The sequence below is a fragment of the Ursus americanus genome, chromosome 14 (genome assembly GCF_024610735.1).
Source record: "Ursus americanus isolate L20-20 chromosome 14, mUrsAme1.1.p, whole genome shotgun sequence".
NCBI lineage: Eukaryota > Metazoa > Chordata > Mammalia > Carnivora > Ursidae > Ursus > Ursus americanus.
The window spans coordinates 40,543,918-40,564,745 of record NC_142140.1 but is presented as its reverse complement, the minus strand read 5'-3'; the positions used below and the strand labels follow the sequence as shown (position 1 = coordinate 40,564,745).

The 20,828-nt window shown below is 38.3% G+C and overlaps 1 protein-coding gene across 4 annotated transcripts in view; it reads right to left on the bottom strand.

Annotated features, from left to right (window-relative positions):
• The window catches only part of SMARCC1 (SWI/SNF related BAF chromatin remodeling complex subunit C1), a 169,530-nt gene that overhangs the window by 69,711 nt on the left and 78,991 nt on the right, over positions 1 to 20,828 (bottom strand). For all 4 annotated transcript variants that reach the window (XM_087867088.1, XM_087867090.1, XM_045778834.2 and 1 more), the window contains 7 exons: positions 20,595 to 20,666; positions 18,275 to 18,388; positions 17,499 to 17,652; positions 16,899 to 17,012; positions 11,262 to 11,321; positions 6,113 to 6,371; positions 5,216 to 5,377 (listed from right to left, as the gene is read on the bottom strand). In XM_087867088.1, the coding sequence (XP_087723214.1) occupies positions 5,216 to 5,377; positions 6,113 to 6,371; positions 11,262 to 11,321; positions 16,899 to 17,012; positions 17,499 to 17,652; positions 18,275 to 18,388; positions 20,595 to 20,666 (935 nt within the window). The remainder of the gene's footprint in view (positions 1 to 5,215; positions 5,378 to 6,112; positions 6,372 to 11,261; positions 11,322 to 16,898; positions 17,013 to 17,498; positions 17,653 to 18,274; positions 18,389 to 20,594; positions 20,667 to 20,828) is intronic.

Genomic DNA, 20,828 nt, shown 5'->3' with positions numbered 1-20,828 from the left:
ATACAACTGAGACAGAGATGGAATTTGGCAAGGTGGCAGCAAGAAACCTTTAACTTGAGTTATTCATCAGAAATTGTTTCAAAATGAAAAGAAAAAATGAACCAGTAAGAAATGTTGGGAATACACCACTGATAACTGTATATAAAATATTTTACCGAGGTGTGAAAATTAAGCCTCTTTTAACATATAGAACACTTGCCATTTGAGAAGCCAGGTATTGCTTATGAAGCCACTTTCCTAAAATTTTACTCCTCTTCATAATAAATTAAATAAACATAATCCAAAGTCCTTAGGGGTGCCTGGGTGGCACAGCGGTTAAGCGTCTGCCTTCAACTCAGGGCGTGATCCCAGCGTTCTGGGATTGAGCCCCATATCAGGCTCCTCTGCTGGGAGCCTGCTTCTTCCTCTCCCACTCCCCCTGCTTGTGTTCCCTCTCTCACTGGCTGTCTCTCTCTGTCAAATAAATAAATAAATAAATTAAAAAAAAAATAATCCAAAGTCCTTAATAGCAAAAATGTCATCTGTCCAATACCACCAACTAGCATAACTATACAGTACGTTATAGAGAGTACCTAACCATCACTTTCTTGTCACACATGAAAGAACTCAGAGCTAACTAAGGTAAACAGCTTTTGAAAGTGCTATAGCTATGCAGGGCAGAACCAAAGGTACAACCTAAGTGTGCAAAATCCTAAAATTCAACAAACAATATACTGTCTGTAAGAGACATATCTTAGGGGGCGCCTGGGTGGCACAGCGGTTAAGCGTCTGCCTTCAGCTCAGGGTGTGATCCCAGCATTATGGGATCGAGCCCCACATCAGGCTCCTCCGCTAGGAGCCTGCTTCTTCCTCTCCCACTCCCCCTGCTTGTGTTCCCTCTCTCGCTGGCTGTCTCTATCTCTGTCGAATAAATAAATAAAATCTTAAAAAAAAAAAAAAAAAAGAGACATATCTTAGATTCAAAGACACAAATACATTGAAGAGTAAATTAATGGAAAAAAATATTCCATGCAAACACAGTAACCAAAAGAGAGCTGGAACAGTATGTCATTATCAGATAGAATAGACTTTTAGGAAAAAAAAAAGGTTAAAGAGAAAAAGAGGTTATAGAATGATAAAAGGGCCAATTCAGGGCACCTGGGTGGCTCAGTGGGCTAAGCGTCTGCCTTTGGCCCAGGTCATGATCTCAGGGTCCTGGGATCGAGTCCTGCATCGGGCTCCTTGCTCAGTGGGGAGTCTGCTTGTCTCTTTCCCTCTACCCCTTCCCCCACTCGTGCTCTCTCTCCCTCTCTCACACAAATAAATCTTTTCCAAAAAGAGGGCCAATTCATGAGAAAGAACAATTATAAATATGTATGCAACTAACAAAATATACGAAGCAAAACCAGACAGAACTGAAGGAAGGAATATAGACAGCTCAACAATAATATTTGGAAATTTCAAGACATCCTTTCAATGAAGGATAGACCAACTAGAAAAATGATAAAGTAGACAACTTGAACAACACTACAAACCAGCCCAACCAAACATACACAGAAGATGCCATTCAAAAACAGCAAAATGTGAAAGAAATACTCACCAGGCCAATATATTAGACATAAAACATGCCTCAGTAAATTTTACAAGATAGAAACCACACAAATTATCTTTTCTGAATACAATGGAATGAAATTAGAAATTGGTAACAAGAAAATCTAAAAAATTCACTAACTGGTATGTACTAAACAACACACTCCTAAAACAACCCATGGGTCCAAGAAGAAATCAAGAGGGAAATTACAAAATACTTTGAGAAGAATGAAAACAGAAATAAAATATGCCTAAATTTACAGAACAAAGTAAAAGAAGTATTGAGAGGGAAATTTATATAGCTATGGAAGTCAACATTAATAAAGAAGAAAGATCTCAAATCAATATCCCATCCTCCAAAGTAAGGAAATATCAAAAAGCGGAGGAAACTTAGGGGCACCTGGGTGGCTCAGTTGGTTGAGCATGACTCCTGATTTCGGCTCAGGTCATAATCTCTGCTCACGTGATCTTAGGGTTGTGGAATCAAGCCCCACAGTGGGCTCCAGGCTCAGTGGGGAGTCTGCTTAAGATTCTTCCCCTCCCCCTTCCCACCCCCCAACCTCTCTCTCTCTCTCAAATAAATAAGTTTTCAAAAAAAAAAAAAAGAAAAAGAAAAAAGAAAACAAACTTAACGAGCAGAAGTAAAGAATAAAGATTATACTGGAGATAACTCAGAGAACAGAAAAACAACAGAAAGAATCACTGAAATCAGAAGTTGGTAAAATCAGTAAGTCTAAAGCTAGATTGATGAAGAAAAAAAAAGTGGACCAAATTACTAAAATCAGGAATGAAAACGGGGACATTACTATCAACCTTACAGAAATAAAAAGGAATGTAAAAAGATATTATAAACCTTTTTAAAAAACAGCTTTACTGAGATATACTTCATATATCATATAATCAACCCATTAAAAGAGTACAGTTAGATGAGTTTTAGTATATTCCCAGATACATGCAATCATTACCACAGTAAATTTTAAAACCCTTCCATTATCTCAAACAGAAACTCTATACCCTTTAGCTATCATCCCCCTTTGCCTGATCTTCCTAGCCCTAAGCAACCATTAATCTACTTTCTGTCTCTATAAATCTGCCTGTTCATGATATTTCATATAATTGGAATTAAATAATAGATTGTCTCTTCTCACTGGTTTTTTTCCCCCACTTACCATGTTTTCAAGGATGATCCATGAGGTCGCATTATGTCAACAGTTCATTCTATTTTATGGTTCAATAATATTCCATCGTAACACCACATTTTGTTTACCCATTCATCAGCTGATAGACATTTGAGTTGTTTCCACTTTTGGTTGTTATGATTTGTATGTGTGTGTGGCCAACAAATGAGACAGTGTACATGAAATGGACAAATTTCTAGAAAGATGCACACTACCAAAACTGACTCAAAGAGAAACAGAAAACCTAAACAGACTTGTAACAAGTAAACAGATTAAATCAGTTCTTAAAAAACATTAAAAAAAAAAATCAGGACTTGATGGCTTCCTATATGAATTTCAGCAAACATTTAAATAAGACTGAGCATCAGTAATTCTCAAACTCTTCAAAAAAATAAAGAACAATTCCTAACTCATTCTTAGAGATCAGTACTACCCTGATATCAAACCAGATAAAGTTACCACAAAAAATGAAAAGTACTAAACAAATGTCCCTTATGAATACAGATGCAAAAATCCTCCACAAAATACTAGAAGCAAACTAAATCCAATAGAGTATTATGTGGAATATTCCCATAATCAATCAAGTGGGATTTTTCCTGAACTGCAAAAGTAGTTCAACAGGCAAGAATCAATTAATACAACATATTTAAAGAAAAAAGTAAAAACACCACATGGTCATCTCAGTTGATACAGCAAAAGCAGTTGGCAAACTCCAACACCTTTTCAGGATACAAACATTCAAACAAATTATGCATAGAGGGAATTTCCCTAAACTTAATAAAAGGAACCTAGGAAAATCCAACAACTAGCATCATACTTAATAATGAAACACTTTCCCCTTAAGATCAGGAAAATAATTTCATTCACAAAAGCATTCAAAAGAATAAAATACAAAGGAATAAATTTAACTAAGGGAAATATAAAATAGGTGCCAAGAACATGCAAGACCAAGAACCTCAAAAAAAATGTTTAAATTAAAGAAGATCTAAATAAATGGAAAGACATCCTGTGTTCAAGGATTGAAAGACTTCATATTGTTAAGATGACAATACTCCCCAAATTGAATGCAAATGAAAACTACTTTACAAACACTCCGGTTTTATCTTTGGGGGGGGGGCAAGTGCTGGTGAGGATGTGGAGAAGTCAAAACATTCATATGTTGCTGGTAAAAACATAAAATGGTACAACCACTACAGAAAACAGTTGAGTAGTTTCTCGAAAAGCTAAACATAAAATTACCACTTGATCCAATAATCCTACTCCTAAGTACTGAGAATCAAAAAACCTATGTTCACAAAATACGCTGTACACCTCAACGTTCATGGCAGCGTTAGTCAAAATAGTGAAAAAACGGAAACAATAAAAATGTACATGAACCGATGAATGGATAAGTAAAATGTGGTGTATCCGCTGAAAGAGTATTATTCAGCACAGAAAGGAATGAAGTAGTGATCTTATACTACAAATGATGAACTTTGAAACCCTTATGCTAAGTGAAAGAAGTCAGACACAAAAGCCCGAGTGCTGTATGATTCCATTTACAGGAAATGTCTAGAATAGGCAAATCCACAGAGACAGACAGCAGATGAGTGGTTACCAGGGCCGAGGGAAGAAGAAATGGGAAACACCCACTTAACTGGTATGGGATTATCTTTTGGGGTGATCAAAGTGTTCTGGAGTTAGTGGTGATGGATGCACAACCCTGTGAATGTACTAGAAGCTACTAGACTGTATACCTTTAAGTGATTAAAATAGAGAATTTTATGTTATATGAATTTTACCTCTATTAAAAAACAAAAAACAACGAACTCAAACCTACCCAGCAATGTATAAATTAAAATAATCACGAAAGTCCTTTCAGTATTCTTATGTTCAAACGCTCAAAACCTAGATCTAAAAACAGGCATCACAGGCACCTGGCTGGCTCAGTTGGTGCAGCGTATGCCTCTTGATTTCGGGGTCTTGATTTTGAGCCCCAGTTGGGTGTAGAGATTACTTAAATAAATAAATCTTAAAAGCTGGCATCAGATACTTCACAACTGTGATGTTATTAACAGCTCTTAGAAAACCTTTAAATTCTATCTACCATAAAAGGAAGGGGTAAGAGAAAAAAAATCATATACAAATCTTAAGGGACAAGTTGATACTAATCATTGTTCTCACTTTATTTATTTTTTTTTAAAAAAAGATTTTATTTATTTATGTGACAGAGAGACAGTCAGCGAGAGAGGGAACACAGCAGGGGGAGTGGGAGAGGAAGAAGCAGGCTCCTAGCAGAGGAGCCCGATGTGGGACTGGATCCCGGTACGCCGGGATCACACCCTGAGCCGAAGGCAGACGCTTTAACGACTGCGCTACCCAGGCGCCCTGTTCTCACTTAAAAAGTGCAAACAAACCCGCTTATTTTAGCAGGCTGATAGAAAACTACGACATCTATTGCCCTGTCCTTGGGGACAGCCATAACTCACCAAGTTTCTCTGGCTCATCAGGTCCCGTGCCTGCAATGCAGCTGCTCTCCAGGCCATAGGTGGGATCTACTTTCCCAGAGGCTCGTGCTGCTTCTTGTACTTTCTTGATGTGAGCTTCGACCAATTCCAGTGGTACCTCCTCTCGGACCCGAGAAAACTCCTCTGTTCAAGAATAAAAATGGAAGTGTGACCTGGTTTTGCACAAATATTTGCTTTAACGTAAACCACTAGGAAATCCAATACCTTAGGGTCTTGCATACAGTGCCCTTTCTGGGGACTCAGTCTTATCTATCCCAGCAAAACAAGAACGCCAAATGAGATGGTCATATACACTAATGAAATTCTACAATTCTATGTTGTTCTAATTATAATAAAATCCAACAATGTTAAATGGTTCTTTTGCTGGTTATGTCAACGTCCAAATGAATCACAAAATATACCACAAAAACTCTGCTTTGCCCCTCCGATTCTTAACAAACGCTCTTTATTTTAAACTATTATATTCTAGGGGAACCTGGGTGGCTTAGTCAGTTGGGCATTTGACTTTGGCTCAGGTCATGATCTCAGAATCCTGGGATCGAGCCCCGAGTCAGGCTCCCAATTCAACGGGGAGTCTGCTTCTCCCTCTCCCTCTCCCTCTGCCTCTGCCTCTCCCCTGCACTGCCCCACTTGTGCATATGTTCTCTCTCAAATAAATAAAATCTTTAAAAAAATAAATATTATAATACTTTTAAATATAACATAGAGGGGTAATGTCTGATTTTCTGCTATACAACTGAAATGAACACAGCAGCTGATAACACTTATTTAAATCTGAGCCAGCATGTGTATGAAGGAAAGTACTAAACCATTATCTGAAACTACTGTGTTGGCGACATGGTACAGGAATGTCCATACCCAAAGCTGCTTTTGCCGCAGCAGATGCCACACGAGGATCCACCACAGATGCCAAAAAAGCAACAGTGCTCATAACTGGGTTTCCTGACTGACTGAAAGGGACAGGCTGGTAGGCCAAGGGGCCCAGGGAAGCATCCGAATTCTCAAGGTATGGGTCCTCAATAGGAAGCCTCAGAAAGTGGAGGATGCATTCATCCTGGGTACGACTGCCAACATGCTCAGACACTTTGTTCCAATCATCCTTGTACATCTCCAGGGCCTACAACAGAAAAAAACCAAGAGCTTTAGCATCAGGTAATAAGGAACTAATACATAACAATATCAGAAACCTGTGACTGTTCTTTAGATGGGTTTTTAAAAAAAATAATGAAAATGATTATACAGTACATAAGAAAATAGTTTTTTTTTTATATAAAGATTTTATTCATTTATTTGACAGAGAGGCAGCCAGTGAGAGAGGGAACACAAGCAGGGGGAGTGGGAGAGGAAGAAGCAGGCTCCCAGCAGAGAAGCCTGATGTGGGACTCGATCCCAGAACGCTGGGATCACGCCCTGAGCCGAAGGCAGACGCTTAACGACTGCGCCACCCAGGTGCCCCAAGAAAATAGACAGATTTGATAGCTTTCCTAATTATATTAAATCTCAATCAGGCAAAAATAAATAAATAAAAAGCATACATATATAAAAGGAAGAATAACTGTCTTTCATTAATACACATGACTGTTTATATAGAAAAATCCAAAGAAATCTACAAAAAAGATACCGAAACTAAAAGGTTTATAGCAAAGTCAAGGATAGACATGTAATGGAAAAACTCAATTTTATTTCAATGAAAAGTTTTTTTTTTAAGATTTTTAAATTTTTATTTATTTGACAGAGATAGAGACAGCCAGCGAGAGAGAGAACACAAGCAGGGGGAGTGGGAGAGGAAGAAGCAGGCTCATAGCGGAGGAGCCTGATGTGGGGCTCGATCCCATAACGCCGGGATCACGCCCTGAGCCGAAGGCAGACGCTCAACCGCTGTGCCACCCAGGCGCCCCTCAATGAAAAGTTTTAAATTTGAAAAAAGCATTTAGTATATGTGCTGCCGAAGCGAGCACGAAAAAAGTATTTAAAATACCACAAAAATAAGACACCTAGGAATAAATATAATAATGTGTAAGATCAACATGCTGGAAAACATAAAACACGCTGAAAGAAATTAAAGACCTAAATAAATCAAGCTGATGGAAGGACTAGGTTAGCTTTTTGTGGCTTCTTAAACTGGTGACTCATTTTCAGGTGACACACCTGGAATTCCTCACACAGTTTACAAATGAAATCTACTCAGACAAGTCTCCATTATCTTTATTTCATGCAATATTTTTTTTCAAAAAACTAATATAAAGCCTAATATTAGCCTTCATGTCTACCAATTCAAGGTCTTTTTTCAAACTGCATTTATTCATCCAATGTGTAGATTCCACATTGGTTATTTGCAAAACTGAAACTATGCTTCCAAAATCTGTAATAACACAATGAACTGAACATAACCACAGATAATAACCTGCAGCATTCCATATAAGAACTGTGCTTTGATGAGAGACCATATCAAATAAGGTGTTTTTAAAATAAAAGCGGGCGGTCTAAAAATAATCTAAAATAGCTGGGATGCTGCCTGTGTAAAACATTTGTCTAATAAAATCGTGTGATGGGGGGGAACCAGAGACCTTAACAAATCTTCCAGATTTATGTATTTATTAGGAAAAAATTAACTGGTTTTGGTTATAAATCCACTTCATATTCTTAAGCTATTAATACCAATAAATAAATGAAAGAAATAGAAGGTGTTAGTGGTAAACAGCACTGCTGGGGAGCCTCTGTGTAAGTGCAGACAACACCTGTTGATCCAACTACATGTTTAAAAGAAAAACCAGCCACTGGACAGGTTCCACCTGCAGGAGAAAAAAATGTACTATTGTGTAAGGATACTATGGTTTTCTTGGATATGTTCAGGGTAAACAGTAGCTCAGCCATTCTGTCCTCACTCTGTATTTACTATTCACTATTCTCAAACACAGAAGAGGAGAAAAGTTTGAGTATCAGTGTGTAGCAAGAACAAGAACTGATAAGCCTGGTGTTCCAACCGGTGTTGTACAACTAAATTTCTCCCCAGAGCCCAGAGACTCTAAAAAAGCAATATGAAAGTGTTATCATGTTCCCTCCAGGTACTGGGAACTTTTACATTAACATCCATGGCAAATCGGACTGGACAAAACAGTCCCGAAATAAAGGGTGGCTCAGTAAAGCAGCTCTCTGCGTATCACTACTAATGAATGAGTAGATGAGAGTACATTAAAATAGTAGTAAAAACTTAAAAAGAAGAAATCTTTTTGAATTTTAATCCAGAGAGAGAGAGAGATTGAGGAGAGAGATTGAGGAGAGAGAATAAGGAAAAGAAGAGGGGTGTAAAAAAAAGAAAAGGAAGTTGTTAATACACCACTAAAACTTCTTAAAAACACAACTGTCGGATCAACTTGAAAAACCAAATTAAAGCAATTCAGAACCATGAGCCATCAGCAGGTCCAGTGTATCTCAGTGTCGCCTGCAAGGCCCACGGGGCACCACTCTTTCAGGGGGGCCCAGAGATCAACCCGTTTTCCTAGTAACAACAGGACACCGTTGCCTTTTTCATTACAATGACATGTGCACGGTCGGTGCAAAAGCAGTGGTGAGTGAGCCTCAGCATGAATCAAGGCAGTGGTACCAGACTGTCTTCAGAGGCTCTCTACTCTTCACTGCCACATACTCACAAAAGCAATCCAACTTTACTTTAAAATTATTAATTTTATGAATCTAAACATCCAAGTCCACTTGTTTTCAGTATTTGGTACAATGAAACGTGAGGCACACGAGAGGACTATAAATCAACCATCCGAGCATGCTAGCAGTCTGAAGGAAAGCACTGTGCGTCACTTGAGTATCAAGCTCAACTAACCATTTTCATAGAAGGCCGTTTTCATTAGAACAAATGGCTGACACCATGGTTTGGAGGCACAGATATCTGGCAGACATTTTCTGATCAGCACGGGAGTTCTGATCTGCTCCATTTCTTTTTTTTTTTTTTTTTAAAGATTTTATTTATTTATTCGACAGAGATAGAGACAGCCAACGAGAGAGGGAACACAAGCAGGGGGAGTGGGAGAGGAAGAAGCAGGCTCACAGCGGAGGAGCCTGATGTGGGGCTCGATCCCATAACGCCAGGATCACGCCCTGAGCCGAAGGCAGACGCTTAACCGCTGTGCCACCCAGGCGCCCCTGATCTGCTCCATTTCTGACCAGGCCAGTTCACCTTGCCTCAGGCACCATGGTGGGCCCCTGCTCTGGGGAGGTCACCGTACTGACACCAAACTTACTGCAGACACCCAGGTGGTATAGCATACTCCCGTCTAAAAAGACTGATGAGCAACTTCTCGTTAAGCTTTTTATTCCAAGAAGAGCCCAAGAAGAAGAAAAGGCCCCAGAAGTGCCCTTTCCAACTTTCTTCCTATTTTTAATGGGGATATGAACCCAGGAAACAAACAAGCCTTCCTGTGACCAGAAGAGAAAACACGGAGACAGAACATGGACATCTAAAGAAGGTGGAACAACACAACAGAAAAGCTAGGAACCCGCTGATAAACTTGAGCAGTGCAAAGAATGCTGGGGGTGGTGCCTGGGTGGCTCAGTTGGTTCAGCATCTGCCTTCAGCTCAGGTCATGATCTCAGGGTCCTGGGATCAAGTCCCGCATCGGGCTCCCTGCTCAGCCGGAACTCTGCTTCTGCTTCTTCTTTTCCTTCTGCCTCCCCCACACTTGTGTAAGCACGCGCATGTTCTCGCTCTCACAATAAATAAATAAATAAAATCTTAACCAAAAAAAAAAAAAAAAAGGAATGTTGGAATTGCCAATCTGAAGACAGCCAGTTGAACAAAAAAACCAATGTCCTTTTGGTTTAATCTACTGCTAGATTTTCTGTTCTTTGTAGGCAAAAGCATTCCTAAGAGATCAAACAGTAAACTTCCTCATTTAGTCCTAATTTAGCTCTTACATGCACATTCTACCCACAAATACTAATAAGTAGTGTCACACAGTCTTCTTGTTACCCAATGACTCTTCTACGCCAAAGACAAATGGTTCTTCAGAAATGGTTGATAAATATGGACCCCAATATTCTGTATTTCCTACTCTCCAGGGCAGAAATAATTACTAAGATCTACCTGTGTAAGTATTTGCAAGAATCTCCAAAGACATGAAGAAATCCAAAAAGCATTCAACAAGCTGACTGACAGGTATCTTGAATTATCATCGGTTTACCATAGTATTCTGCTTTCAAGAACAAAACACTATTTTCAGGGACAGATGTCTTTATCGACTTTTCTGGAATCCCCTTTTGGCAAATACAGAGGCTGTACACTTGAAAGCATACAAGCACTAGAGAACGCATCGACAATGACAAAGGTGGGCTAAGTTTAAAGAAAACTGGAAACTGAAGAAAGACTCCACTTCAAAGGAACATCTGGTACTTGAGGTCAGCCAATTATTGCTATGTGGGAATGAGGTGCCAGAATTGCCCCATCTTCCAATTTTGGAGGAAAATTAGAAATCTAGACTACTTTTGCAAAGCTCCAATATTTGTTTCACATTGGCAAAGATTTCAAATAGACAAAACAACACAACCTGGGCCAAAAACCCCACATATCCAGGCTTGTTCTTCCCTACGGATAGCCAGTACATCACTTTAAGGTACAATATGTAAATAATGACGGTCCAAGAAAATTCTATTAAAACTCAATACATGGTTCAGGGGCGCCTGGGTGGCATAGCGGTTAAGCGTCTGCCTTCGGCTCAGGGTGTGATCCTGGCGTTATGGGATCGAGCCCCACATCAGGCTCCTCTGCTATGAGCCTGCTTCTTCCTTTCCCACTCCCCCTGCTTGTGTTCCCTCTCTCACTGGCTGTCTCTCTCTCTGTCGAATAAATAAATAAAATCTTTAAAAAAAAAAAAAAAAACTCAATACATGGTTCAAAAAACTTCAGGATTAATTCCAAAGGGATACTTCAAATGTGAGTCGCACAAACTAAGCACCCATCTCCTGTGTGGTAACAGGGCTCTGCTATTCATGCGCTTACCTCCAGGAGCAGAAGGGTCTCCTGTTCAGTCCATTCTCTTCCAGCACTAGCACCTTTACTCTGAAGAAACAAAACCAGAAATTAGGTACTCGTTTCCTAAAGGCTGAACATGGAGCTCTGCACAAGTCCCTTCTATGTAGAGGGGGCTGTTTTATGCAAACCACAAAATAAGTCCCTGAGCAAGAGGGATAAAACACTTCAGGACCCTAAACATCCAGCAGAAAGGCAGATCTATGTCAACGATCTCTTGCTGTCCAACAAGGACTCACAGACCACTCAGATATGTTATTTCTATTATTTTGATACTTAACGATACCTTTGAAGCTACAAAGGCTACAACATTTTAATGCATGCCATGAACTGGCTATGATATTATACATAATACAAATATTTGGTATAACTTCAAAGAAGTACTTTTTCCAAGATTCAAAGACAAATCGCTCTGAGGGACTCTTAATTCCAACTGTAACAAGTTCATATTCTCAATTTTAACAGCTCTTGATTAAAATAATCACCAAGTGATTCTTTAAACTTCAAATCACTTTCTGTAAGAATCCCTTTAATTGCCAATTCACATAAGCATGGGGTAGAAGAAAGCCAACTTTGTATTATGTAAAAATTAAGATTTATCAATTGATTCATACTTCGTGAGTTGGTAGGCCTTACTCCATTCATAGACTGGCAGAGAATTGGATGTGTGGTATACCTGACGTTATTCTTCACCTATAAATGTTACCAATTCTAACATATCCCTTCTCTGAAAACTCTACTTCGGGAGATTACAATTTTATAAATGAAGAGAAAATTTCTATGGCCTGTTATTTCCTTGATTGTGACAATAAAGCTTTTCAAGTTATTTGACTCAACCTTTCTGCATAACTCTGCTATATACTGTGGGTAAAAATTAAATTATGACTTGCTAGGTTTCCATGGTATTCAATACATACCATTCTGAAATTTTTGCAAAAAATGTACTAAAAATAACTAGTCCTTTAACTAGAGAATAAAGAGGAATCTAAGCATTGTAGAATTCAAGGCCTACAGCATGACTCTGTGAGAGGGGAAAAAATGCATATAGCTATAATTCACAATACATTGTTCAGATTCCTTAAGGATTACTTTACAACAACCAATGTTCATCTTTTAGTGAACCAACCTCAGAAGTGACCATCAATTAGATTTGGAGCTCCGAGAGGAACAAAATTCATTAACACTTGACCCAAGTCCTGAAAAAGGCAAACCTGACTGCAGGAAAGATCCGTACAAGCTACGCATGACGGCATTTATTGGGTACGTGCGCAGTGAGCACTTCTCTACCTCTCAGCCACAAAGGATAGTTTTTCCTCTTGATAAAAACTGGTTCTGGGAAGAGTGCATAATCTCAACAGGGCCCATGAGATGTCTGTGAGGATTTTTGCATGACTTTAGAAATTTTTTCTTTTGTGTTTATTGGGGTAGAATGTATCTACGATAAAATACCCAAATCTTCGGTGTACAGTTAAATACAATTTCACATATATACGCATATAATGACCACTCAAATCAACATCCAAGGGGTCTCTCCTTTAAACCTCCAGTTGATAGCAACCCACAGAAGTACACACTGTTCTCAATTCTATAATCATAGGTTAGTTTTTCTTGGATCTGAATTTTGTAAACCTTTCAGTATGAGTTTGTGGGTCTGGCTTAATATTATGTCAATGACATTCAACCACACTCTTTACATGAAGGAAGTTAATTCTTTTCATTTCTGTGTTAATACTACATTGTTTGACTAAACCACAATTTATCCATCCATATCCATGCTTGACTGATCACTGTTTACAGTTTTTGGCTATCTTAGATAAGGCTGCTAAGGACACTCATGCACATTCTTTTATATATTCATTCTTTTTTTAAACTCATTTATCTTATTTATATAGCCAGGAGCTCAGTGACTGGGTGTGTTTATATATATAGCTATAATAGTGTTCCCTCTACTTTTATTTCCTGGAAGAGTTTATATAGGTTGGTATTATTTCTTCCTTAAATGTTTGGTCCTGGGACGCCTGGGTGGCTTAGTCGGTTGGGAGTGTGCCTTTGGCTCAGGTCATGATCCCAAAGTCCTGGGATCGAGTCCCACATCGGGCTTCCTGCTCAGCAGGGAGCCTGCTTCTCCCTCTGTCCTGCTGCTCCCCGTTTGTGCTCTCTCTCTGACAAATAAATCTTAAAAAAAATGTTTGGTACAAATCATCAGTAGAATCACCTGGGCCTAGAGTTTTGTATTCAGGAAGGTGTCTCACTATATATAGATATAACCAATACAAGGCTATTCAAGTGCATTAGTTTCCTGTGGCTACTGTAATCAAATTATCATAAATCTGATGGCCTAACAAAAATTCATTCTCACAGCTCAGGAGGCTATTAGTCCAAAATCAATACAACTGAGACAAAAAATTACAGTGTTAAGCAGGGCCGCACTCCTTCTGGATGCTCTCGGAGAGAATTCATTCTACACCTCTTCTGCTTTCTAGTGGCTGCCTCAGAACTCCTTGGTTTGTAGCCACCTCATTTTAACCTGTGCACTTCCCTCTTCTTTTTTCTTTAAAAGATTTTATTTATTTATTCATGAGAGACAGAGAGAGGTAGAGAGAGGAAGAGGCAGAGGGAGAAGCAAGCTCCCTGCAGAGCAGGAAGCCGATGCGGGGCTCGATCTCAGGACCCTGGGATAACAACCTGAGCCGAAGGCAGATGCTTAACCAACTAAGCCACCCAGGTACCCTGTCCTTTCCTCTTCTGTCTGCAAATCCCTCAGCATTCATCTCTTATAAGATGTCATGGGGGTGCCCCGGTGGCTCAGTCAGTTAAGCCTGACTCTTGACTTCAGCTCAGATTATAATGATCTTAGGGTGGTGAGACTGAGCCCCACATCAGGATCCACGCTGGGCAAGAAACCTGCTTAAGATTCTCTTTCTCCCTCTCTCTCTTTTCTGATCCATAATCTGTGTCTTCTCTTCTTCTTGATCACTTCAGTTAAAGGCTTATCAAATGTATTGATCCTTCCAAATAACCATCTCCTTATTTCATTCATTTTCTACTGTTTTTCTGGTTTTGGTTTCTAGCTTAATTTTGTTGTGGTTAGCCAACCACATTTATATCACACATCTGAAATCATACAATTTTATAGTATCACTCCTTTAAAATTTCTTGAAACCCATTTTATGGCTCAGAACTGAATATACTTTGGTGAGTGTTCCCCAAGAACTTTAAAAGAATTGTGTTTTCAGGGCACCTGAGTAGCTCAGTTGGTTAAGCATCTGCCTTCAGCTCAGGTCATGATCACAGGGTCTTGGGATCAAGCCCTGCCTCAGACTCCTTGCTCAGTGGGCAGTCTGCGTCTCCCTCTCCCTTTGCCCCTTCTTCCCCCACCCCAGCTCATGCTCTCTAATAAATAAAATCTTAAAAAAAAAACAGTGTTTTTGTTATTTTGCACAGAGCCTTCTACATACCAAATAGGTCATATTGGTTCACAGTGTTGGTCTGTCTTCTAAGTCAGTAAACTTTCAATCTACTTGTTCTATCAATTACTGAGAATGGACTGCTGAAATTTCCAACTATATTTGTGTGTCTGCCTATTGCTCCTTTCTATTCTATCAGTATTTGTTTTATATATTTTGAAGTTTTTAAATTAACTGTACACATACTTGGGACAATTATATCCTTTTGATTAACTCCTTTATTATTATGAAATATCCACGGTTTAATTCTAGTAAAATAACGTGCCCTAATGTCTACTTTTGCTAATATTAACATCATGACTCTGGTGTTCTTCTGATTAATGTTTAGAAGGCATGTTTTTCCTCATTCTTTTATTTTTATATTTCATGGGGATTTATTATAGACAATACATGCTTGTACTTAGTTTTTTATGCAACTTGACAATCTCTGCTGCTTAACGGGAATATTCCAACCACTTACACTCAAGGTTATTGCTATCCCCGTGGACATGCATATACCTCCCATCTGGCTTTGTCTACGGGGCACATCTATCCCCTGCCTTTCTCATTCCTTCCCTCTTATAGAGTAACTTTTTTTGGACTCTTATTGTCTTTATCTCCATTATTAACTTATTGGTTACGAGTCTTTAAATACTCTACGATTCACAATACTCATGTCTAACTTGCCACAGTGTATCTTCAAATACTACCTTACATGCCCTATCTAGTAGCGAACTTTAATGCGGTATACTTCCACTTTCCCCTCCTGTGCCTTGAGCCATGTGTGCTCTTTAACATTCACATGTTGTAAACCTAAAGGTTTGCTGGTTATCATTCTTAAAACTGCAAATGAGGAGAAAAGCTCTTTTCATGGACACAGGTGTTGACCTCTGCTGGCACTCATTCTTCTTCACGTAGATCCAGGCCTCTTCCAAAATGCTTTCCCAAAGTATTACATAGTTTAACCGGAATCAGCATTCTGATCCCATTTCTAAAGGATATCAGGACTTGGACTTCATATAATTGTTTTTCTGCCATTTTGGCCACTTCTACATGTTATAAACCCCCGAAAATGATCACTGCTTCAACAGTCCACACTCCTTTATATTTAACCACACATTCATTCTTTTCCCTGGACTGCTTCCTTCCTAGTCATGTGCATCCGTCAGGGATCAGAGTCCTTCACCCTGAAAAACTTCTCTTGGGTTTCCTACCCTGTGTGCTAGTGATGCCCTAACACCTTTCTCAATGTCTTTACTGCCCTTTCACTCCTGAAAGGTACTTCTGCTGGAAACACAACTCCAGAACAACAGCTTCACCTTCAGCATTTTAAAATATTATGCTGTCCCCTCTGGCTTCTGTCATTTCTGTTGAAAAGTCAGACATCAGTTTTATGATTGTTCCTTGGAATTTTATGTGTCCTTCTCCAACCCCACTCACCGCCTCCCCCCCCCCAATGTGGCTGTCTTTAAGATGTTAGTTTTTAAGGTAAGTTTAAGCATGATGTGCCTGAACACGGTTTCCTCTGTATTTGGATCTGTTCAGGCTCTTATGAGTTATTATCTTTTTTTTTAACCAAAAATGTTTAGCCATTACATCTTCTAATATCACTTTTGCTTCATTCTTTCTCTTCTTACAGGTCTTTAATGATAAACATGAATTCTTTTTACAGTAGCTCACCTAGCCCTTGCATTCCATTCTCTCTGTCCCCCTCCCTCACCCTCATCCAGTTTCTTTTTCTCTTGGTGCTTTAGTTTCAATATATCTACTATCCTGTATAGAGCTCACTAATCCTATCTTCTGTTGTGTTCAGCCTGCAGTTAAAACCATCCAGTGAGTTAATTTCAGGTGTATTTTTCAATTTCACAATATTCATTTGATCCTTTCTATAGATTTCAATTATGTTGAAATTCTCCCCTTTTTCTTGTTTTCTTTAACATATTAATCATATAAAATATAAAATACCTATATTCTAACCATACAGAAGAAATAGTAAGATAAGTGATTGTTGTTTTATAAAATGCCAACAAGGTTAAGTAGAATGTGTACCTTCTTACACAATAGAAAGTTAAGTTTCTTATGAAAAATGACACTTTTTAGAAGGACAAAGAAGGGGACATGCTGAATTGCAGACCAACTGTGCCTAGAAAAATGTCCTTACCTTTGCTAAGGTTTTCTTGGAGTAAATGTCAGTTCGAAGACCAAAGTTCTGCAAGTCAATTGGTTTTTCCTTGTTCTTCTCAGGAAAATTTAACATCTGCTGAGCAGCAGGGACCTAGGAGTTGGAAAAATGATAAATGGCTGTATTAACCAATACAAAGTCAAGGGGATAGAAGTTTTTAAGACATTGCTTAATACTGACACCTAAGGAGATCTTACAAAAAAAGAAAAAAAAAAATACCCACACCTTCACCCTACACTTCCAACAACATTTCAACATACTGTGTAAGCACCATTTTTCTGCCTCTTTTAAATCCCAGAGAAAACAGACAAGTTTTCTTTAATATGCTCTCCCGTTTCATGTGAAGAACAATTTATACCTTAGACTCACGTTATTCTAACTTAAGGCTTTATAAAATCTAGTTGACATACTCATCTTTTCCAGAATATGTGTATGGATGTCCACTTTCCAAATGTCAGGAAGGGGAAGAAGTCTCACACAATCAGTGTATAGTGTAATAATAATACCTAATACTAGTTTATTAGTGTAATAATCACTAATACCAGAATTATAATAATAGCAATGTAACAATTAAGTTACCTGAGGTGATCGAAGATGTAGAGGCACAAGCCCAGAGGGGGTATCAGCTAATACATTAAAATGAGGAGTAGGAGGAGGTCCCATTGCCATGGGTCGACTTTCTGGATCCACTTGGTAATTAACAAGTCCCCACTGCTCCAAAAAGGCATGAACCCTGGAAGAGCAAAGCTCTGAAAGTTAAAATCTAGAGAATGTACCCCATCTCCTACGTAACCATCATACATTTCACTAAAAAATAAGAACACTAAAACAAGTAAACATTCTCTGTAGGCTATGAACCATCACAAAGTTAACTGACAAGTTCGGTTTGTTGTAGAAGGGACAATATCTATAAACTCAATGTTGACAGCATAGCACCCCAAAACCTAGTTCACAAAGCCTAATTATTTCAATCACAGAAATAAGAGAAGAAACGTTAAGTCCATAGTGAAAGAACTCACACACAGACCAAATTCAAACAAGGAGATACACATTTGATTTGTTTCTTTAGACAGATCTATAGCATACAGAGCTTATCCACTCTCCAGCTCAGCTCACTCTCCATCCCTGGTCATTTTATGATTTCATGATAAAATAAAAGATGTCAATTGTAAAATCTTAAAATGAGGAGAAAACGCCAAGGTATTAAATACATTCATTCAACCCCTAAATAAAAGACATCTGATTACAGTATTTTATTAACAAAGACAACATCGAGTTTAATGAGTCCAACATGAAACAGCCGTACATCAGTAACCACCTGAAATGAAGCATCTGAGAAAAAAGCAGTGTTTTACCTCATCACAGCACACACGTCTCCGGTCAAGTTCCTCCGACAAGCAGTGCTGGTTAAATACTCTTGGGGGTTTAGGCGATATGTGTCAATCATAAAATTTCGATATGCCAAGTATCTAAAAAGCAGTGGCAAAATTCATAAGGTGGACACACATCCTTCAGAAATAATAGCTCATAGAGCCCAAAATCATCCTATTCCTCACAACCAAATCCAATAAAAAGTTACTATTCCAACCAACAACAGTATTGAGTATTTACAGTCATGAATGTAACCAAGGATAAGAACCCCTAATATGCAAAACAACTATTTACTAATATTTAACAAGAAGTAAAATGGAGTAAAACCTGATGAAGTTAATGTGAAGTAACACAGGGGCGCCTGGCAGGCTCAGCTGTAGAACATGCAACTCCTGATCTTGGGGAGGTGAGTTCGAGACCCACATTGGGCACAGAGTTTACATTAAAAATAATAATAATAATAATAGCAGTAGTAACAATGTGAACTAACTTAAATACAAAAGTGGTCACAGGGCTGAGTGGACAAATCCTTAGTGCCCTGCAGAATTTGCAAATAACACCTGGTTACTTAGGCTGTCTCCCTAACTACTATGTATCCAGTCATAATTCATTTAAACCTCACAATTCTCCATGAAGTAGGATGTACTATCATCTCATTTATCAATGAGCAAACTAAAGCACAGAGTGATTAAAGAATGTGTACTAGACCACAAGGCTGGTTAAGCATGGAGCTAGAATTCAACATGGGCAGGGGAGGGGGGGGTGTGCCGCTCTGGAATCTATGCTCTTAACACATGCTGCATCTCATTTCTAGATTCCTCCTAGAGCCACATGTGGATCTGGCTCCAACAATGACTATATCCCCAGCTAGGCGAGGACTAGAACCCATGGGGCCAAAATCAAAGCTAAGACAAGAACGGATTAAAAAAAGGAGAGAAAAACTGAGTCATAGCAGATTTCACAACATACCCAAGCATTTCTGCAATAAAATATTTAAAACAAGAGTGCTGAAAAGCTAGAGACCCAGCAAAAGTTCTTGCCACAAAAGTAAAACAAAAGTCTGGCAGGTTAAGGGTAGCTACATCAGAGTAGAAAAGATACACTGCTCAAAAAAAGGTCCTGTATTAAGCACAGGCGGATAAACAAAGACCTAAAGGTAAATTTTTAAATTTAAGCTGGCTAAAACACTAAACTATGCTTGTAAACAGAAGACTGCCAAGAACCATAGGTATTTACAAAGGCTGGCCATCGGCACGTTAGCTAGAAGAATATACCATGTCTAACTAGATGGAAAACCTAAAAGGCTTTCTTATGCCAACTCTCTGATTATGGTTTCAAATGAAACCTTATAGCTTTGTTATGGGAAGGCTGGAATTATCTCTGACATCTAAACTTAAAATCTCAAACTATCATGGACAATCTATTATAAGAAAATATTTATTATTCAATTATCTATATTCCAACATGTTCTATGTAGAAAATGATCCTTCTCTGACAATTTAAACAAGAGACATCTATTTGTGAAGTCACATGAGCATAACAAACAATGAATTAATACTATAGAGATAATATACAGAATGATATTTTTAGTATGATAGGTGCGGATTTATTTTAGGGGAAAGGGTTTCCAGAAAATGTGATTTCAGGGTCACCAGGCAAAGACAAAAATATTTCCTGACAAGATTCTTCCATCCAAGTTTCTGTATTTCCAATGCAAAAGCACAACAATGCTTTATGTAATTAAGATCGATTTATAGACAGCTATGTCATCATATTTGACATTCTTTCTATTACTAGTCATTCATCAGGAAAATAAGATAAAGATCCCACTTTCTCCTAAATTACTATACATATATTATATTATATTATATTATATTATATTATATTATATTATATTATATTATATTATCTATAACATATATGTACACAAGATGGGAACTGTTAGGGACAACCTGAACCCATTTTAGTGAATGCCTGTTAACCAATCTTTGCTGTAAGAGCTGACATGCATGTGGTTCAAGGTTGTAGGTTTAAGATGCAAATGAAAGAAGAACAAATCTGGAACAATTCCCTCTATAACAAGAAATTCTGTGTGGCTGAGATATGAACACTGTTCTGAATGGAATGGAACGGAATCTGAATGGAATCACACATTTGCAAACTTCCACACATTAGCAAAAATGAACTCAGAAGTAACCTTTTAAAAGCCCCTGCCCAACACATTCAAATGAACAGTTTTTCTAGACACTGGCCCCTTCTGAAGTAAGTAATAGTATCAGAATTACACCTTCACATTTCACTCACATTTCTGGAGTCTTGGATTTGTTTTTTCCATTGAAGAACTCAGGAAGAGCACGCCGTTCAATCACGTGAATACTGGGGAATAAAAAATTAAAAGTCCTCTTAGAAAAATGAAATCTTGAAATTTAAGCTAAGTTTAATTTTCAAAGTAAAACTGATAAATCCAAAAACTGACCATTATTTTCAAAAATTAATGGCTTGCAGAAGTTCCTATGTATTAGCAGCATATGATAAAGT